The following is a 22,938-nucleotide window of genomic DNA, read 5'->3' on the forward strand; positions in this document are numbered from 1 at the left end:
AGACCATTAGCTTAAAATTTACTAGTGAGAGTGTCAATTGTAAATGAAGTAAAGCTATTTAGGATCATAGCTTTTGATCTAGAAGGGACTTTAAAAGTTATTGAGTTTTATTTTACAGATGAGAAGACTTAGGCACAGAGAGGTTAATTATTTGCCCCAAGACACATGTCTAGAGTCAGATACAGGTTTTGAGCCTGGGTGTTCCTGATCCTTTTATATCTAGTACTCTGTCTACTATACCCATGGAGAAAGTACTGGAAGCAAAATATTTTTTTGATTTGTTTTACACAACATATGGCATTAATGGGAAATTAATGCCATATTAATTAATTAATTTTTTCCAACAATTTCAAAGGTAGTGGAGAAAATGTTTAAATTTATAGTTATTATTCTAGAAGACATATAACATAACCAAGAATGGCTTTTACATGGTTCAAGCCAGGGGAAGAAAACTAACCCCAGACCAAATGCTGGTCTACATTCTGGTTTCTGGCCTCTGTTTTATCCAGTCAGAAATTACAGGAATGCTTTGAACTTTTTTTCGTAAGGCTACCAGTTTAGGATGCTTGTCCAACAAGTCATTTTTAAGGACCAAAAGTGTGGTGCTGCAAATGTCCCAGTAGAAATCAGCCCAGGTTACCTAAAGAAGAAGAAAAAAATTGCTTAAGGTTTTCATTTGTGTATAAACTAGTAATCTAACTGAATTGTATTCAAAGGACTTAACTAAATGCAGAATCATTCATCTTCACCTTGCCTCTTAGTGAAAACCAAATAATTTCCCCCAAAATTTCAAGGAGACAATTTCCAGGAAACAATTATTTCAGGAGGAAAGGAATGAGAACTTCAGAGTGGGAGTGATAATATTCTTTCTATAAAGGGTACCCTGAAGAAAAAAATGGAGATATAGGTACAGAAATGAAATCCTCCCTAGAAGAGCCTTTAGATCATAGAATATATATGTAATGGGACCTTGAGTTCTAGAGCTGAGACAAACTAGTCTTTTCCCCCTATTGTAAACTAATCTCTTCCCCCTATTTTACAGATAAGGGAACTGAGGTTCAAAGGGAGGTGACTTGTTCAAGACTTCAAAATAACCCAAACCAGGAAATCGCGTTCTTTCCACCAAAGACCCCCCCCCTTTCTCTGTCACTGATTTCTCATGTTTCTTGAATTTGCTCCTTGTTATCTCTGCTGCTTAATTGGGTAGAAGTTAGTTGATGACAAAGTTCTCAAAGAACCTTTAGATACTTTTCTAAAGGTTTTATAAATTTTTACTTTGTAAAGGTTCTTGTTCTTAGTGGTGAGAGCAGAGTATAGAGCAAAATGAGAAGAAATCAATTCATGGAGCTGTGTGATCTCATTTTTTACAGTGTTCATCTGTAAGATAAAGAGTTGATACTGTAAGGTCCTTTCCAGTTCTAAAATCCTATGAATTCCTATGACGAGGAAATGTGAAGTGATAAGTGAGGGAGGAATGTGTTGGAAGGAGTTGGAGAGAATAATGTGAGATGATAGGCTAAGAGTTAATAACAATATCTGAGCCTATACTTCCCTAATGGTGGTTCTAGCCTTGGCTGATTTGAGCTTCAATAGTCCAGTTCCCACGTCTGCAGCCCTCATACCAGGCCATATTGGGATCTTTTTCTGTAACTTTACTGAAAGGGTCTTCAAGACAACTCCAGTAGCAGATGGGATGAAGGGGGTATAAACCTATGTAGTTTGAGTTTCATAAGCTCAGCATATCCTGAAATACAGTTTCACATTGAAAATGTCCTTAAATTGTTATTAAGATTATGTTCTGGCAGTTATGGACAACAATTCTGTGACTGGTCCATTATAATACAGTTTTATTTTTTGAATTCTCAATATTGTCAGCTTTGTATTTTCAATATGAAGTGTTCTGTTTAGGAAAGATAATTTTTGATGTATTCTGGCCTTGTGGTTGTGTTTGTCTAGGTATTTGGTAGGCGTTAAAATAATGGTTTCTACTGCTTCCTTACATAATCTGCATTGATCAATAAATCTTTTCTCCTCAAGGAAAATCTTTCTGTAACTGGTGGGAATGATTTGGTCTTGTACTATCATAAACCCCTCATTTCAGTACACAAATGTGTATAACCATTGTTAAATTCATGTCAGTTTTGCCCATTAATAGGGCCATTTGATAGGCTCTACCCAAAGGTAACTACATTTGGTTATATTTGATAAATCCAGTGGTATTTACTTTTGCTCTGTGAATAGATTTTTGTTCATTCCAAAAGTATTTTTGTACGTTTTTAATCTGTTTATCTTGTGTTCTGAAAACGTAAATCAATCCAGAGCCTATATTTTACTATTGTATGTTTTTTTATTTGGGTACTTCCTAAATCTGTTATCTATCTTACTGTTCCAAAAATGTACATTAAGTAAAGTATTATGTATATTTTAATATTCTAAATGTGTTCTTCCCATTGAGCTTTTTAGGCAGCTAGGTGCTGCAGTGGATACCTGGAATCAGTAAAATTTTGAGTTCAAAATTGGCCTCAGACACTTATTAGCTGTGTGACCCTAGGCAAGTCACTTAACCTCTGATTGCCTCAGTTTCCTCAACTGTAAAATGGGGATAACAGCACCTACCTCCTGGGGTTGTTGCGGGATCAAATATTTGTGAAGTCATGTATGTTCCTGGCACATAGTAGGCGCTATATAAATACTTATTCCCTTCTATTTGACAATGCCAATCAAGTCTCTTGACATATAACTTTGTGTCTTACTTATCACCTTTGTCCATTGGCTCAATTTGGCTTCAGAATTCGAGCTTAAAGCCATTAGTCTTTTTCTTGGGCATATTTTTTGGGAGGGTGACAGAAGGGATAAACCTCCTATTAATCAGTGAGGGGAACTGAAGGAACTCTGAGGAACTTTATCTACTAGTAAAGATTGGTAATTCCCCTAGAAAGTTGCCTAAGAGAAGTGACTTGCCCAGGCTCCTATAGCTATTATGCCAGAGGCAGCTTTTTATCCATTACTCCATGTTGCACCTCTGACAACCATTAGGACTATTAATGTCATTTCCATTTTTCAGTGAAGTTCAGATGCGAATAGTTCTGGGCCAAGTCTCAACCCTACTTTTTTTTTTTTTTTTTTTTTTTTTTTTTTTCTTTTAATGTTCTGCCAACTTGCATGGATAGGTAAAATAACTATTGTAATTGCATAAAAGTATTGGAATATAAACTCATATTATGTAGGCTCACTGAAAATGTCTTTGGGAAAAACTCCAAAGTAACATAATGAATTTTTATATGCTTTAAAAGAAAAGTAAGCTGTATGTTAGAAATTCAGTTTTCATATAAAACCCTTTCTTTGTATTATGTATGTATGGAAGTTGTCTTTTTGTAACTTGGAGGTTATGGACATTTTGTACAGTGACATCTCTTAAAAATGTTCTTAAAATTTTGGGGGGTAAACTTATGTGGGGAATTGTGGGCAAAAGTCCTGTCTGTTAAAGTGATCCAAGTCCAATGGTTTATTTTTTGATTTCTCAGATATTTTAAGTCCTGTACTTGTAATATGAGGGTTTGTCTTCCATTAATTAGTGAAAATTAATAAGCTGGTATGTGTGTGTGTGTGTGTGTGTGTGTGCGCGTGTGTGTGTGTGTGTATATATATATATATACATACATACATATATATATGTATATATATGTATGTATGTATATATATATATATACATATATACATATATAAAATTCTAGCTACCAGGTCATGTTTTCCTGCATATTTAGTAAAAGCTAAACTTTTGCATCCTGAAGTGATGGGTTCAGTTTCTACTATTTCTTGGCATCATGTAAAGTGACTAATAAGCCCATCTAATTACTAGTGGCAGTGAACTGGTTTAGAATTGCTAGCATAAACACCTGTTTTATGAACACACCTGCATGCCTTGGCCATTTGTTTGATGCTTCTTTTACTAATGTATTTTGGGTTGAGTTTGTGAAGATAGTGATCATGGTGGGCTAATTTCATTCTTAGATCTTAACTATTTTACATTGGCCAAGAACTTGCCAGCAAAGCAATTGACTACCTTCCCCTCAAATATAAGGCAGATCCTATCTTTTGAAGAGCAAGTATTATTTCCAAAAGATACCAGAGACCTGTATATATATCATTTGTATATAAATATATATATATTTTTTTTGTATTCTGTCTCTTCCTCTGCGCCTCCTATCCTGCCCCCAGACTCCCCATTAGACTGTGAGCTCCTTGAGAGCAGATTGATTTGGGGTTTATTAATTTTTTCAGCATTTGTATTTTCATTGCTTAGCACAGTGCCTGGCAATTACTAGGCATTTAATAAATGCTTGTTGATTTGATTTCTCATAATATAGGCTAGTTATGTGTTCATGCATTTGATAGAAAACATTCTCGGTTTAGCCATTTTTTGAGTTTGTTTGCTGTTTTTTGTTTGTTTTTTAAGACTATAAACACTTTAAAACAATATATTGACTGAGAAACAAAAACATTACATCAAAAAACTTCCCAGTTGATTTTCCAAGTTGTTAACAACTTGTCAATTCAATAATTACTGAAAAGGCCTTCTGAGACTAGCAACATTTCTCCTATTTTTTTTTTTTTTTTTGATTATTGTAAAGAATGAGTCTTTCCCACATTCATGGCTTATATGTATTACAAATATAAAATAAACCCAAATACAAAAAGAACTCGCATATTTGGTGTACACATGGAAAGTTTTTTTTTTTTTAAACATTACATCAGCAAAACACTTTTTAAAGAATAATTTATATAAAATATGGCATCACAGAGAGTTTAAATCTGTTATGGTTCTGCTGAGAAACCCCATTACCCATCTTAAATAGAATTGAATTTCTGGCTTGAAAATTGAAAATGAAATTACAATAAAATCACTTGACTCCAAAAAACCCAAAGCTTCAATTTCTGGAGTCTCTCTAATAGTAATAATTATTATATTCATAAATACTGTTGAGATTTTCAAAGTACATGATTTTATTTGATCCTAACAACCTTGTGTGTTATCCCTCTCTTATGGATGAAGAACTATCTATCCATGATTGAATTATATAGTTAGTAACAGAAGCAGGATTTGAATTTATTTCTTCCTGATCCTAATTCCACCCTTCTATGTACCATGCCACCTCTGTCTCTATATCAACCTACCAATAATATCAAAATGTCACTTGTACTTTAAGTATAAAATATTCTATGTCAAAGAAGAGTCTGGAGACTAATTGGACTGTTGGATAAAGATGATAATTACGAGTATCTTATCTATCTTATGGGCAAGATAATAAGAGTATAAAAATGCTGAGGCTGTGTATGTCAAAAAATTTCCTGGTAGTCAGAAATGAAAGCACTATTGGAAGAACAGTTAGAGCTATTGACAAACATGCAATATCAGTACACATTTTAAGTTGCTGATTCATAATCTTCCAACTTCGAAGGTGTAGAGATATCCTTTTGAGGGGCTAAGTTTGAATATTATAATTTCATAACATTTAAGTTTTCATGGATTTGTTGATGTTCTTTCTTTTTTCATTATTGTACTCCTCATGTATTTAGCTTTCCTGATTCTGTTTACTTTGTGTCAATTTATATAAATCTTCCCATGATTCACAGTATTCATTGTAGTTGTTGCTTTAAGTATGGTAATGTTCCATTATATTTGTGGACCACAATTTTGTTTATCCATTGTTCAGTTAATGGGTATTTACTTGGATTCTAGTTCTTCGCTATCACAAAAAGTGCTGCTATCAGTGTTTTTGAGTGTATGTATCCTTGGTTTTTATCATCAAGCTTTCTAATTTTTTTCCAGGGGAGTTTAAAGGGGAACAACCCAAGGACAAGTTAGTCATCTGTTGTTTTTACATGTTTAATGATTTGCAGACATTGTCCAGCAGAGTAAAATGACTGATGTCTTGTTTATAAAAGTGTATTAGACTTTAAGCTTATCTTCTGAATATTTACTTTCAGAAAAATTTTAGTAAAAATAATGAAATAGATATCAAAATTCACTATTATTACTAAGCCAATTATTTTTAAAAGCTTTGCTACACAGAAGCATTCTCATGACTTGATTATGTTTTCTCTTATTTAATGTGAGATCTCTATGATTGATCAGCATTGAAAGGAAGCAATATTGCGACCCTACTCATATAACCAAACAAGTTAACATTTCATTCTCAATCTCATTGGTAAAATGCATATATTAATATCATTAAAATTACAGGATTGTGATGAAGATGAAATTAAATTACATATAATAATGTAGCATTTGGCAAAAATACTAGTATTATTGTTAAATACTAGTATTATTAGTATTATTAGTAGTAGTTATATTATTAGTATAATAATACTAGTAATATTAGTATTAAATAATACTCTTAAATATTACTTATTTAAATATTACTTATTATTATTTTGGTCCATTAGGCCACAGTTGATAAAGTGTTTCTAATAAGGAACAAGAGTTAGAGAATACAGTAGAGTGTCAGAAGATCAAGGTTAAAAACATGATTACTTAATACATGTGTTACCTTGGGCAAGTATTTTGCGTAATTTCCTAATTTTTAAAACATATAATGATATTTACCCAATATACCATTTAACAGTTACCAAAGCTTAATGAAACATATAAATTGCTGTTCTTAAACATCTGAAGGGTCTATGATTTTTTTAGTGTAGAATACTCCCTGTGTGGGAGCTATCAGCTTTTTAGTAGGTAAGTCCTGAGAAGTTACTCAAGGCACATGGAGATTAAATGATTTGCCCAGAATCCCATCACTTGTAAATGCCAGAGATAGGATTTAAATACAAATTTTGACTCTTTAGTCCTCTTCTAGTGAGATTGGCTTGCTAACTAGGTCAGGCTGCCTATTATTTTTTTTTATTACTTTTTATTATATATAAAATATGATCACTACCACTATTATCACTATTATCATCAACAAAAATAAAATTTACCTTAAAAGCATTACTGCAATGATATCTTAAACTACTTACAGAGTTGCCAACAAACCAGTCTTTCTTCCCTAAATAAAGATCTAAATCTTGTAGTAAGCTAGGAGCGTCATTTGTGAGCAATTCGTTAAACATCTGGTCCTAGGAGAGGGGAAAAAAACAATGTTAGAGTTTAAGCTAATCTGTAACTGAAAATTTTATTTATATCTATAAAGTACTGGCTAGTTCCCTGGAGGGCCTCAGAGTCAGCCAGTCAGGATAAATCCAAGTCCTTGGTCTTTAGGGGGAGAAATGAAGGAGGCAGGCAAGCTGCCACTCAGATTGCCAAAGATGTATCCTGGATTGTGGAGTCCGGAGAAGTCTCCAGCCTCTCTCCTCCTTGTCCTGGCACCAAATGCCTCTCACTTCTCTCCTTCTGCCCCGAAATCCTTGCCTGTGATTATCTTACTACCAAACATTCAGCAAGCACCAATGGTGAGGATAGCTATCATTCAAATATATGCTAATAGAGCCATTGTCATATTGAATATGCAGCCTTAAGTGCTCTCTTGTCTGATTCAGAGTTTCAGCCCTCTACATCTCCTGCTTTCTTTTGTTTTAGAACACAGGTGGTCACGCCCTCCCTGACTTCTCAGGGAGGTGAGAACCCCAAAAAGGTGATCATAACCCTCCCCCCCCCCCAACTTCTCAGGAGGAGAGATGAAAAACACCAAAGGAAGTGGGGAATTGAGCCAGATATTGTTAGCAGGTTTCTGGGCTGAAGGGTCTTACTAGAAACAGGTATAAACAAACCCATCAGCATGGGAGGTATTATACAAGTACATAGCAATAAAGCACAGGTTAGTAGTGATAATTTTCCCCAAAGCCAGTGCAGGCTCAATGTGGTATAACAAACATGAATTGTACATGCAAGTAGTGATAAACAATATGAATCAACATGGTATTGAAAAGATTTCCAGAAGTCCTAGAAGGAGGGTGTGTAAATAACAATCACACATAGGCCTCCTTCAGCAGCCAAGAGATAGTCCAAAACCAATCTATTGTCCGTTGCTTCACGTTTCAGGGAGTCCAATGATCCCTGGAAATTTTTCCTTATGTTAGGGAATCTAATGATTCTTGAGGGCTTTCAAGTCCTACAATGATCTTATCATGTCTCAAGGATTGCAAAGATTCCTGAGAGTTTTAAAGTCCTGTATCTGTCTCATTAACGATTTTTTATGTCCATGAGTCAATTGCTATAACTGCATGCAGTTTCAGTGGTGGGCACAATCAGTGAGGGAACCACCTGATGTTTCTTGTATCTTCTCCTTCATTTCAAGGGTCTGCTCTGTTTCTCTCCAATGGACAAGGTGGGCCTGTTGGCACCCATCTGATTCCTTCTCCATCTGTAGAGATACAAGCAAACCCTCTCCCCCAAGCAGTTAACCTATCAGGTCCCTTCCATTTACCACTTTCTGGATCTCTCCACATCACCTGGTGATTATCTAAAGATAGTGGAGCTGCTCACACTGAACACTGCCCTTCTGGTGGGTTGTAAAACCTGTCTGCCGGAACCAGTGCATCTTTATCAAAAATCAAGAAGTTAATTGTATAAAGAGCTAAATTTAGAAGTTCTCTAGAGTTACCTGAGGCTCCCCTTTTCTTTTGTTTTTGGAGTCTTTTTTTGTTTTTGTTTTTGTCTTGATGTCTCTTGTTTCTCCTCTCTACTATTGCCTGTTCTTGAAGATTAAAAGGTATGCCAGTGGTATGCAAAATCCGATACCATGTACAAAATGTTTAGAAGTATATGCAGATCCATTATTTATTTTTATTGCTTGTGGCAGACTCCTAATTGCAAATGCTTGTATAAGGAATTCAGTGACCACTTGGGCTATCTCTTATGCTGCTGATATTGCAAAAGTAAATCCTGAAAAGGTGTCTACCACAACATGGATAAACGACAGATGAATGTTTTTTTTACTGGAGTAAGAGCAGCAGCAACATACATTTGACACATAGTAGGGCTATTTTTCATTCCTTGAGGCAAAACTGTTCATTCATATCTTTTATAAGGCTCAGCTAAATAACACTGGGCACTAACAAGGCAAATCTTTTCATATCCTCCTTATCTAGAGGGATAGAATAGAAACAATCCTTAATGTCTATAACCCAAAGAGGCCATTTTCTAGGCAAGATTGAGTAGGAGATGGAAGTCCAGACTGAAGAGTTCCCATAGTTTCTATCTGTTCACTTACTTTTCTTAAATCAGTCAACATCCCCCATTTTCCAGATTTCTTTCTTACAACAAATACTGAGGAATTCCAAGTACTTAGAGAAGATTGTAAATGTCCTTGGTCAAGTTTCTCCTGAACTATATCTAATAAGGCCTGAATTTTATCTCTAGCTAAGGGCCACTGTTCTATCCACACTGGTGAATCAGTTTTCCATTGAATAGGAACAGGTGAAAGTGTTGGCACTTCAACAGCAGCCCTGCCTAAAAAACCTAAGTACTCATTTGTAATCCTAACTGTTGTAAAAAATATCTCTTCCCCACAGATTGATGGGGATTTTTCAACTACAAAAGGAGTAAAAACTCCTGTTTCACCTTCAAATGTCCATCTCAAAAGAGTAGCACTAACTTCAGCTGCTATTGATCCTTGTACATCAGACATGTAGGTGTCTACCTTAATCTTTGGCCAGTGACTGAGCCAGTTGGCACCTCTAATGACTGTACAATCTGCACCTCTGTCTACCAATTCTTCTAATGATATGCCATTTATATAGATAGTGAGCATAGGCCGATCAGCTGTCACAACTGCTATCCAGCTGGATTCTGTTGCTTGGAGTCAGAATCTGGGCGACCATCACCAGATTGATTAGGAGTATGTATCAGTAAACCTGATGCTACTGCTTCTCCCAGTTAATAAGTCACACATTGTCTACCTATATTAGTGACTGGGATATTATGTACATATTTCCCAGTTTCCCACATCAGAAAGTGCTCTCAGGAGGCGAAATGGTCAAGCCTACTGTGCTTGGAGGCAAGGGATCCATAGGCTGGAGAGGAACAGATTTCACCTCTCCAGGGGATATCTCAGTAGTCCCAGCTGCATACAATTCTATTCTCCCCAATTGTAATCCCTTTCTTCCATCAGATTCCTTCCTGGATGATTGGTCATTTCTGGGTATTGAATTTCTAAAGGTTTTCTGAGTGTAGCATCAGCTGCCATCATGCCCCAAGTATTTTTTGCTTTGGGCCCTTGGGCTGGGCCCCCCATCCCATTTCCCTGAATCAATCTACACTCTGATGCCTAATGGAAGCCTCTGTTGCATTTTGGACATGGGGTTTTGGGTCTTGTTCTCCTACCCTGTTTCCTCACTCTGTCTCTATGCCAACATTGGGCTTTCAAATGAAAGCATTCAAGAGTCTCTCTGGAAGTCCCTTGCCAAAAGGGTCCCTGTCTTCCCATGTTCAGATCTTGGGAAGTCTGCATCATAGCCTGGGTATAAAAGGTATTTGTTCCTACTGTGGCACAGAATCTTATGATCTCCTCTAAAGGAGCATCCTTGTGTAGTCCTAGTATAATTCTTCTACAAACCTCATTAGCATTTTCCTTAGCAATTTGCCTTATCATAATTTCTGTTGTTGCATTTTCACCAATAGTTTGTATGATAGCTGTCTGTAGACATCCCACAAAATCAGCAAAAGGTTCATTTGTTCTATTTCTGTAAAGGCTTCTCCTCTATCTTGTTTACCTGGGAGAAAGCCCCATGCTTTGATAGCAGTAGAAGCAATTTGGTCATATGCTGCTATGGGGTAATTAATCTGTGCTAAAGTGTCTGCAAAAGACCTATACCTGTTAGTTGGTCAGAGATGACTAGTATATTAGCTCCAGGTTGCCTATTTCATTGGTCTTATATTCTACAGAGTTCACTATACTCAGAAAGCCACAAGTTTTGTCCAGGTTCTATGCATGTCCTTGCTATAGATTTCCAGTCACTCAGGGTTAAAATTTCATAAGCCAAATTTTGTAATTACATCTTAATGTAAAATGACTAGACCCATAAAGAGTGCAAGCCTTTTTTAGGTCTTTGATAATTTCTAGATTAAAAGGAGTATATCTTCTTTTTTTCTTGATCTAAAGAGTTAAGCTGTTCAATCACAGGATAAATTTCTATTCTCAAATCAGCTGTATTCTGCCCTTCCTCTTTAGCTTTAAGTAGTGCCTTTTGCAATGGAATCATGGGCAGGGGAGAGGGGCTTGATTGCTGAGGGGGAGGTGCTGGTAATATAACTGCCCCTTCCATTCCTCCTCCTACCTTCATCCAGGAAGGTGAAGTTGATGGGGGAGAGTCAAGAGCCTGCTTGGGCATAGGTGGAGTTGAAACTGGGCTATGAGAGTGAGAATAACCATGACTTTTAAGTACCCTATGCCTTTTGGCTATTTTATCAGTACCTTCCTCCTTCTCTTCTGCTTTCTCCATAGGCTTCCTTGTCTGACTGTTCTCCTTAGAGCTTTTCTTTTTTATAGAATTTGTGGGATTCTTTAAGGCCAATTGTATTATGTTATGTTATATATATATATGTATATATATATATATATATATATATATAAAATGTTTCCTTAGAAATTGAATCAAGACTTTTATCATTGTAATAGTCACATAGTTGATCTACTAGTTTCCAATTATCTGCCTCTATTTCTTCTTCCTTGAAGAATCAAGGGGACATGCATTTTAATGTTTCCAAGAGTCCACCAATCTGCTCCCAAGTTACAAGCAAACTTTATCTCTTTATTAATCTAAGTATGCTTTCTATAGAGCTCTCTCAGGGTGGGGGTGGGGGTGAGGGAGAATCTTTTCCTAATATCTGAGATAATAGAGAGGTTCAAGTCTCACTTCTTACGTGGAAGTAAGGCAACCTGTTTATACCAAGCTATTCCCTGAGATAATTTATTGGAAGAAGGAGTTCCTTCCATTTTCTGGTCTTAGAATTCAGGGATAAAAAAATAAATTGTGAATTTTCAAGACATGAATAATAAAACTCAACACAAAACCCAATTAACAGGTGATTGGGACAATTCTAAGGTTCCCCCTTCTCTGGAATTTGAGGATTCTGGGCAGTGAATTTTACTTTGAATTTTAAGTCTTACTATTCAAAACTGTATCATAGAAGCCATTATCTTTGCTTATTCACTCACTTTTCCGCCATTAATTGCCTGCATTTAGTAAAGCAATAAGTGAATACTCTCATAGAACCTTGTATATTGGTTGTCTTCAGATATTACTTTGTGGTATGAGGTCACTTAAAGAACAGAAGGTCACTTTTCAAGTTATGACATAAGGATTTTGTAACTTAATGAAATAATTTACAATAATGCTCTCTTCAATTGCTTTGTGGGAAGGCAAAAGAGGGATAAATTTAATGTATTTTGTCTAAAAGTATCACATTGCTAGAATTGTGTTCTATGGTTTAGAGTAGACAAACTGATCTTGTCATTGCTCACATGCATCATTCTAGCTCCCATCTCCATATTTTTGTACAGGTTATCCTCTGTGCCTAGAAGATACTCTTGCCTCACCTTTGCTGCTTAAGATCCTTGAGTTTCCTGAAAGCTCAGCTTAAGTACCACCACCTCCTATATGAGGCCTTTTCTGATTCCTCTAAATAACTAGGATATTTGTGTGCATGTGAGCATGCATGTATGTATGCATACACATAGCATGCATACATACTTTTATACATGTGTATACACGTTTGCATGCTATGTATATCTATAGATATATGTATATACATTATATATTCTTGGGTATGTGTATATGTATATATGTGTGTGTGTATATATATATATATATATATATATATATATATATATATATATATATATATATATATATAAATCTTATATGTATTATGGTATTCTCTTATATAGAATGTATACAATCCTTAAAAAAAGGAAACAATTCATTTTTGTCTTTCTCTACTTTAGTGCTTGGCATATAGCAGATGCCTGATAAATGCCTGTTGATTGATTGAATGAATGGATGGGAGGGTAGTTTGATGGATGGATGTTAGAGCTAGGCAGGGCAGCTTAGAGAGTCCCAAGGAAGGGAAGTAAAGTTACAAAGAAAGTTTAATAATATGCCAAATTATTATAAGGGCCATTTGACCTTAAAAGATATTTTGGTTTTTGCTAAATTTTTGCAGTTATTTTTTGACTTATGAAATTTTATTAGAAAAGATGCTGGCCCACTTGAAATTAAATATCTGAAATTTATATATAGTTAGTAGTTTCAGGAAGCTATTATAAGAGAGATATTTTCATAATTTATTCAAATGCAGAATATTTTAGCTCCTTTAAAAAACACAAAGGTAATGAAGTATGAATCGATTAACTAGTAACATCTTTTACACGATGAAATTCAATGGCACAGTTTGTTTGAATCATAAGGTGGGAACAGTGTAACCCATCATAGAAAAAAAGAAATGGGAAGAGAGCAAAAGATTTTTCTTTTTTGTTTGGTTTTGTTTTTGTTTTCAAATGAGTAATGTATTGTTAATACTTGCAATAGGCAGAGATGATATATTCATCAATAGACTAGACTAAAGTGAGCTCCTGGATCTCAGAAAGTTGAGGATAAAGAGATAGCTTGAAAACAAAATGAATACAAATTGATAGTCTAAAAATTATTGAAGTCTTTTCCCCCAAACTCTCAGCAATAATCGGAACTAATGAATTCTGATAATTTTTAATTCTATTTCTAGAATATTAGAGATGGAAGAAAAGTAATGACTCTACAATGCCCATCATCAATAGAAAATTATGTGAGGACAAGGTCGATTTCATTTGTCTCTTAAAGACAGCCTACACAGAGCACAATGCCTACTACAGAGAAGGTGCTTAATCATTGCTTTTTGATTGATTATTTAGTAAATCTGTAGAAGGACTTACCAAAAATATTTTCTAACATTTGTCTATTAGTTTGGTTTACATTTTTTACTGGAAGCTGATGTAGCTATGGTATTATGAAAGAAAATCACAAACCTAATATAGGAATAGGATCATTTAATCTTTAGCTGCAATTCATCTCTTTCATATGCTAATATTTCTTTGGATGTATATTTCATTTCCATACTTAGACTATATTTAGCATTTGTGCTTATTTACCTTTTCTGTGTTTCTATTATCTTAGGGTGCTTGTAAAATAAATAATCTGCCAATGTCTAAATGGTCCCTCCCCCCCACCTCTCCAAAGCCACTCATATAAATTTTTAAAATGCCTCTCTTTTTATTAAATATCAACTTTTTGTACATGTCTCACCATGGGTTACATCTTGAATTCCATTGTTCTTTGGAATATATTATTTCATTCCCTTCTGAGGTTTCTGATGGTTGCAAAATTGTCTTGTTTTACATGGATTTCCTTTCCTTTAAGAAGACTTTTGAAGATCTTTTCCATGGTTATTTGTAAAATAAATAAAATTTGTTGCTATTTGAATTGTTAAATCTAACCAATATATTGTATAGGAGCTTTTCTTTTTTTTTTTCCCTCTTTCCTTTTTTGTTCTTTTTCTTTCTTTTTTCTGGAGGTGGTCTGTAAATTCTTTTGATTAGTACTTTGTTTTCTGTATTCAGACATTCTGGGCAATTTCCTTGTATTATTTCTTGTATTATGTTGTTTGTTTCTTTTTTAATTGTCATGTCCTGGGAAGCTTATGATCCCTAAGTTATTTCAAAGCATCTTGTCTTCAAGATCATATATTTTTGCTTTTGTTATATTTTTTTTCTTCCAGATTGCCCATAACTTTTATGTATTTGCACTGCCAATTAATCAGTTAACTATTTTCATTTCTTTGATTAAGTCTTGCCACTATGGTTTTAAGTATTTATGTTCTGCCAATTATTTCTGCTCTGCAGGCCATAAATCTGTTTTCATAATTCTTACTTCTCTCAAATTATTTGGAAACATCTTAGAGTAATTCCATAATTTTGGGAATCAATATTCTTGCTTCTTGGGGTACTGATTTATTTTCCTTTGCCTTGAAATATCTATTCAGAAAAGTTTGAACTTTTTAAAATGCTCTAGAAGACATTTTTCTATTTTGTCTTCCTATTGATTTAATTGCTTATACTCAAGATCTTTCAGATCTCTCTCAAAGTTATCTCAAAGTGCTAGAGAGTTAATTTTTATCAGCCTCAGTTTCTGCCTCAGGAGATTTCTGGACCCAGCTATATGCTAGTACCTTTCCTTTCTTTCTGGTGCAGCCCCACATAACTTTTGGTCAGATGTTGCAGTGTTCTTTGTTCTTATTTGTCTATGCCCTCTGAACATGGGAGGGAGGGAGAAAGTTACATTCTCCTACTTATTGCACCAGAATGGTAGACTGAGATTAAGATCAGAGTGAGCTGGCAGAGACAAACAGTAGCAAGCAAGAAACCTGCTGAGTGAATCCCAGAGAGTAAGCATTTGTCTGTTCTGCCATTCCAGAGTATGGAAGTGTTTTAGAATTAATTTTTTCTGGTATTAATTCATCAGATTGTGTATGCATTAGATTTCTTATTAGTTGGATATGGAAACAGTTGCAATTGCTTTGCTTCTTGTATATATTTCTTGTTTTGAGTAGTTTTGAGAGTTCAGGAGGAGTCCATCTTATCAATCACATTATCATTCCTCCTGGTTCTACTTTAAAAATAATTTTCCATCTTCAATAGTTTGTTTTTCTCTAATTACATATAAAATTTTTTCTAAAGTTTTGAGTTCCAAATTTTATCCCTTCCTCCTCCCCTTCCATGAGATGGTAAGTAATCTGCACTAGGTCATACATATGCAAACATGTAGAACATTTACATATTAGTAATTTTACAGAAGAAAACATAAAAAAATGAGAGAAAGAAAGTGAAAAACAGTATGCTTCAATCTGTCTTCAAATAGTATCAGTTCTTTTTCTGGAGACATAAAGTATGCTTTATCATAAGTCCTTTGGGATTGTCTTGGATCATCATATTACTAAGGCAATCACAGGTCTTCAGTGTACACTATTGCTGTTCTTGTGACAATGTTCTCTTGATTATGCTCACTCAATTCTGTAATCACTTCACTCAACTGAAACTACTCTCTCCAGAGGCAGTCTTTAATCTTTCTTGACCTTTCCATACACTCAGACACTGTCAAGCATCCTCTTCGCTTTGATGTTCTCTTCTCTGCAGGTTTTAATGACATTGCCCTCTTATGGTCTATCTCCTACATCTAACTGCTCCTTGTGAATATCCTTTGCTGAGTCTTCATACAGGTCATGCCCATTCACCATATATATCCCATATAGCTCTGCTTTAGGTCCTTTTCTTTTCTGTATCCTATTCAAGTTGCTGGATGGCTGTGAATTGGGCTTAGAATCAGGAAGGCTCATTTTCATGAGTTCAAATTTGTCCTCAGACATCTTCTATTTGTGTGACCCTGGACAATTGCCCAGAAATTCCTGAGAAAATTTTACCCTTTTTGCCTCAGTTTCCTCATCTGTAAAATGAACTAGAGGAGGAAGTAGCAAACCTTTCCAGTGTCTTTGCCAAGAAAACTCCAAATAGGATCACAAAGAGTTGGAAACCTGGTGTTCCTATTTTTTAAAAAAATTATATATATACATATGTATATATATATATATACGTACATATATATACATATGTATATATAATAATACATATACATATTTGTATACATATATACATATGTAATAGGATTGGACAACAACATTGACCAAAATCCTATGTGTCATTTGTAAGAACAACTTCAGAAACTGTGGCTTCCACTAGTTTATGTAAGAGTTATGATAGGAATCATAGATCAAAGAGCTCAATCATGAACTCTGAAAGGGAAATCATTGTTTTTTAAATGTTTTAATATTTTTTGAATTCTTTTATGAAGTAACTAATGAATTCTCACAATAATTCTTGTACAGGGAAAGAGATCAATTGAAGGGAGGGAAAGAAGGAAAGGTACTGACCAGTGTACCCTAATGTTGCTCCAAACCTAATCCCCCAGAAGGCCTAAGAGTAGGTTCACTATTAATGACAAAGTTCCTCTAAGTCTCTCCATCCACTGATATTCTGATCTTTACTTATAAATCTATTTAACAGGAGAAAAAAAACTGTAAAATATACTGGTTGTAATAAGCTAGGGAACATCTTCAAACCAGCATGGCAGGTAAATGATTCTCAATGCTTGTGAAAAATCCAAAATATGGGGAATATATGCAATATCTGAGAATTGATGGCCTTTGAATAAATATCATTGCATCATTTGTTATGTAACTGAGGATAGGAAAAATATGATGTCTGTGTGGGACATCTAAGGTTTGTGGATAACATCTGATATATGAGTAGGAGGAATGGTGGGTAAGAGGAAAACAATATGATGGAATAACAAGAGCATAGAGAACAATAGATTATAGCAGCAAGTCACTTCATCTCTCTTTGGGGCCCATTTTCTTCATCTATAAAATGAAGTGCAGTAGTTTAGATGATTCCCAAGATTGCTTCCTGCTCAAAACATTTTGAAAACTTCCTTATCTTTTACATTTTCACGTGTGACAGACTATCATATGAATATAATACCTTAAAATTTTCATTTATGTATTAGGTATCTTTTCATTTATGTAATAAAACATACATGTGTATATATGTATACATGCATATATACATACATATATATATATGTATACATATATACATACTTACCTGTATATGTAGGAGTGTGCCCAGACCTCTGATTTCATTAAGGTAGAGAATTTGTAGTAATACAGCCTATATGTATCAGGTGAGATCTGAATCCAGGTCTTCCTGAATCAGAGGCTAGTTTCCTATATATTCTAATATGCTCCCTATATGTAGTTATTATTTTTATGTGTAATTGATGACATTACTTTGATATCTTTTTTTTTCTCCGCCCAAGGAAACCTTGACATGAAGTCATCCATGGTATCTATGATGGCATCAACTTGACATTGTTCCAACTCTGTCTTCCCTGCCAAACCTATAAAATAGAGAAAGCTTGCTACAGTTCCAGAAAAGCAATTGCTATAATTTATTCTTTTGGGAAAAGGGATACATTGAATATTTACAAAGTTTTCCAATGGTACCTGTGTCTAGATACTGGGGGTTAATATAATATGTAAATATATTATATGTAACATATAATATATAATTTGCATATGTGTGAAGAGGGAAAGAGGGCCAGAAGTGAGCTTTAAAAGAAAATTTCTTCTATTCTTTATTGGGGGGAAAAACAAACCATCATTGCTGGTCCTGAAAGCTTTTTCCATTGAGGTTAATTTAGCATGAATCAGTAGTTAGACTATCTCTACAGACTGTACTTATTTCTTTAGAACAGGAATTCTTAACCTGAGCATCTATGGATAGATTTCAGGGAGTCTATGAAGTTGGATGGGTGAAAAATGTACATCTTTTTTTTTTTTTAAACTAACATTCATTTTTTTTTACAATGCTAATATTTTATTTTATGTACTCAAATACATGTGTTGTGAGAACAGATTCTGAGAATGTATTCAAATACATTATTTCATCAGTCTGCCAAAGAGGGGGTACATTATACAAAACAAAAAAATTAATCACCCTTGACTTAAGAGCATAGTAAACCAACCATTTGGCCATGGCTGTAATACAAATATTAATTAATTTTTGGATCAAGAGACTGTAAGATTTTTAAAAGCAGGGATTTTATTTACCTTTGTAATCGCTACTATCTCTAGCACAGTATTATACTTTTAGGTGCTCAGCAGATACTCTTCCAGTAAATAGGCTTTAATATTTTTATTCAATACAGAACCTAAATGCTAGTGCTTTTCATTGCCCAGAATCAACCAACATCAAAATACATATAATTGCAAAAATCTTAAATGAATTACCTGCTTCTCTAGCCAAAAATCTTCCTATGGCAAGACTCTGGTGAAGGGGAACTCCATCAACTTCTAAAATCGGAATTTTGCCAAATGGAACAGCTTTAAATAAAACAAAATAAATCAATAGATAATACACAAAGTGAAAATGCAATGTGATTTTTTTCAGATGAGTCATGGAAATTTTTAAAAAATATTAGTTAGTAGTGATGAACTTTTTGGCAAAGGGTATAAGGGAAAACTCAGACGGTTTTAGACCTAATTCCAAAGAATCACTTTCATGATGAGATTTCATGTGCCAGGAAAATGACCACGTGCATTCTTGCAGCTCCTAACTGCCTCATAAGTCAACCTAGTATCAAATCAAAGAAATAAACATTAAGTATTTACTTTTTTCCAGGCACTATGCTACAGGGCATAAATGAAATAATTCAATGCCCTTGATGAGCCTACAGTCTATTATATACTGAAAAGTAAATATATAATCAGGAAAGGCAGTCACAAGGATTATGAATAGAACCACAGAGCAGTAGGTTTTCATGCCCTTTCCAGTAGCAATGGCTATTTTGATTGAATTTTCCATGACCAACCAAATATAGTTATTTATTGTAGTTGTAAAATATACTTTAGGAATATCATATCAGGTAAAGTTTTTCAATTTCAAGTATTTCAATATTTTAAAAATTCATAGAATGCAAGCTGTTCTATTATATCATTCTACTTATTTATTTTACATAAAATAAAGGCTTTTTATTTATTTAAAAATTTTTTTTTCAGATAACATACAAGAATCCTTGCTTCCGAATGCTAAAAATTGATTGATACAAACCACATCTCACAACCTAGGACATCTATAGTATAGTAGACAGAGTATTCTTGGAATGAGGAAGAATTGAGTTAGAAAGCTATTTCAGATTTGACCAGTTGGCCTGCAAGGTCTTTTTAACTCTAAATTTATGAGCCTCAGAGCCCATAATCCTCACAAGGCCTCTGGACTAGGACAGATCACTTCCTCTTTTTAGCATACTGGGACTTCCCAATTGAAAAGACTTCTAGACCAGCCCAAAGTCACAAGATGTGAAGTTCCACTTTTTGGCTGGAAAATGATCTATCCTTGCCTAGAGTCACAGTTACCATCTGATGCTGGATTTGAACTTAGGTTTTCCTGACTCCAGGCCCCACTGTGCTATCAGCTAATTAGCTCAGGGATCTGTGCTTTGTAAATTAATTATTTGGATATAAGTACAAAGGCATGAACATCAAATTTGTAAAATAACATACAGCTGAGAGGAAGAGTTAACACACTGACCCACAGAGGCAGGATCCAAAAAAAATCTCCACAAGCTGGAACATTGGATGGAATCTAATATAATGAAATTCAGTGGGAATAAATGTAAAATTTTATACTTAAAAACAATAAAAAGAAAATCAGCTTTCCAAGTATAGGGTGGAGAAGATGTCATCAATAATTAGTTTGTCCAAAAAAAGTCTAGAAGACTAGTAGATTGTCAGCTCAATATGAGTCAGCATGGCAATGTGGCAGCCCAAAAAGGCTAATGCCATCCTGAGTTTGCATAATAGTTTCCAGTACTGAGGAACTGAGAATCTGCACTGTTCTTTGTATGTGGTAAGTCTCATATGCAGTAGTGTATTCATTTCTGAACTCTAGAGTTTCTGAAGTAAGACTATCTAGAAAAAAGGCAGCTCATATAGTGAAAGGCCTTAAGTTGAGTTCGTGCCACATAGGAGTAGAAAGAAAAAGAGAAGAAAAAAGGAGAAAGAGGAGAAAAGAAGATAGAGAAGGGAAAGAAGAAGTTTCAGAGGGATTAGACTTGTTCTGTTTGGGCTCAAAGAACATAGGAGTGATGGAGGATGGGGAATGGGGAAGAAGTTGAAAAGAGGATTAATAATCATCAGGAATCAGGAAAAGCTTAGAATGGTCCAAATGGGGAAGGGGGCTGACTAGAGAGATTGCTCCTCTTTTGGGTTTTTAAGTAGATTCCAAATGTCCAGTTGTTTGGTATATTATTATAGGGATTCTTTTTAGGTAGGGTTTGGACTAATTGGCCATTGAGGTCTACTCCACATTTGTAGAGATTTTGCTTAAAATAACATTCTTATAGAATTAAAATGAAACATTGACTTTGCAATCAGAATATGAATTATGACATTCTGAGAAAATAAGTAGAATTCAATTCTTTGATGTATATTTACTGAAAAAAAATTACTTATGACTAAATGCTGACATCAACACTTAGTTCAGAAACTTGTTATCTAAAAGAAAGAAGCATGGTATAGGACGAAAGAGGAACTGGACCTGAGTTCTCTCTTCTCTGCTTACTATCTATGTGGATACTCTACTCTAGACTTTATATTTTCATTTGAAAAAAGGAAAGAGTTGAATTAAATGATCACTAAATTCCATCGTAACTCTAAATCCTAGGTATTCAATGGAATGTTTTGCTGAAAAGCTTTTAAACTTAGGTTACTCACTTCACTGATATAACTTTCATTTCTTCCCTTGTAAAATAAGGATTTTATAGTCACAAAAAGACAATGAAATGTTGGATGTGGCACAATGGATAGAGAGAGTACACCTCAGACAATCTGGAATCAAGTTCTACTTCTGACATATACTGTACTACCCTGGACATAACTTCTCACTGCTCTAGACAGCTTTGAAAGAATATTAAGTTACCACATATCAGTATCAATCCACTGCCAGAAATAGATCCAGATAGCTAGTGAAATATTATGTATGATTCTAAAAATGAAAAGACAAAATCTAGATAAGATTAAGTATCAGCTTCAATAGAAAAATAAAATGTTAGAATAAGGAAAAAGTTCCTTTAAAATATTTTTAAATGGAGTATATGCAAATTATCTTGCCTTTACAATATTCATTTGAGCATTCTTCAGGACTTGCAAGGTGGATTCTCTTGTTCTTAATGGATATCTCTTTCCTCCCACAATTTTAAACATTTGTGTGCTAATCCAATCCAGTGGTCAAAAATAGCCTCAAAAAAGTGATAACTGTGAGTGTTGATACACTGAATAATCAGCTCTTGCCATTACTCAAAAGTTGGAAATGATCTTTTAATATGTACATGAAATTGCCATTGTTACTGGACATAAGAAGAAACCATCATGGTTCTAAACCCATTGGTTAAATCAATGTCTTACTTATTCCACTTACTTTGTTTGACTGTTGGCCAGTCATCTTGACTTATCCGATGGTCTTCATACTGTATGTCTAAATAGGCAAAAAGGTAACGAATAATTTCTGCTCTTCCTCTCATGTTAAAATAAATGAGTTTGTAGTGTGGCATGGTACAGTTCTAAAAAAGAAGAATAGGAAACATTATTTAAGGGACATTCCAGAGGAAAAACAACACACAAATCACCAATACGTGTAATTAATCACCTCATTGTCTCCCTATTACATCAAAAATCAAATATAAGCTCTAGCATTTAAAGTTTTTTCTGATGCCTTCCCAGCTTTCCAGATTTCTCATATTTCCTTTCCTCAAAATACCTTATGATCCAGACATATTGCCCCACTTGCAAAGTTCTTCCAATATTCCAGTCCATTTCCATACCTTTGGCCTGGTTATCCACATGCATGGAATACTTTGCTCCTTCACCTCTACTTCTTGGTTCCCTGGCTTTCTTCAGCATTCCCCTTAAGTATCATGTTCTGAAGGAAACCTTTCCTAGTCCTTCCAGATGCTAGTGCCTTCTCTTCTCAGATTACCTTTCATCCACTCTGTATATATTTTGTATATACACCTTTATTTATATGTTGTCTATCCCAATGAATATGAACTCCTCCAGGGAAGGGATATTTTGCCTTTCTCTTCTCCATCCTGTTTTCTCTAATTACATGGATAGCATTCTAATTTAGTCCTTACTCATCTCCCAGGTTCTTCTTTGAATCCTCATCTCTCTCAATCCTATCTTTCCATCCAAATCTCTACCTCCCTACCAATATCCAATCTGTTTTCAAGATCTATTAATTTTACCTTCATGACTTTTCTCACCCATATATCCCTTTCTTTTCTCTGAGAGTATCA

At 34.6% G+C, this 22,938-nt stretch overlaps 1 protein-coding gene across 2 annotated transcripts in view; it reads right to left on the reverse strand.

The window, feature by feature from the left end:
- Positions 1-153: 153 nt before the first annotated feature.
- HPGDS (hematopoietic prostaglandin D synthase) overlaps positions 154-22,938 on the reverse strand; it is a 37,127-nt gene continuing 14,342 nt past the window's right edge. Inside the window, exons 2-6 of one of the 2 annotated variants that reach the window (XM_074274545.1) lie at positions 22,062-22,203; positions 18,875-18,967; positions 17,873-17,982; positions 7,018-7,116; positions 154-640 (exon numbers count right to left, since the gene is read on the reverse strand). In XM_074274545.1, coding sequence (XP_074130646.1) covers positions 476-640; positions 7,018-7,116; positions 17,873-17,982; positions 18,875-18,967; positions 22,062-22,194 — 600 coding nt within the window. In that variant the 5' untranslated portion in view covers positions 22,195-22,203 and the 3' untranslated portion in view covers positions 154-475. The remainder of the gene's footprint in view (positions 641-7,017; positions 7,117-17,872; positions 17,983-18,874; positions 18,968-22,061; positions 22,204-22,938) is intronic. The other variant, XM_074274546.1, reaches the window with a different exon arrangement.

This window comes from Sminthopsis crassicaudata, chromosome 6 (genome assembly GCF_048593235.1).
Source record: "Sminthopsis crassicaudata isolate SCR6 chromosome 6, ASM4859323v1, whole genome shotgun sequence".
Classification (NCBI taxonomy): Eukaryota; Metazoa; Chordata; class Mammalia; order Dasyuromorphia; family Dasyuridae; genus Sminthopsis; species Sminthopsis crassicaudata.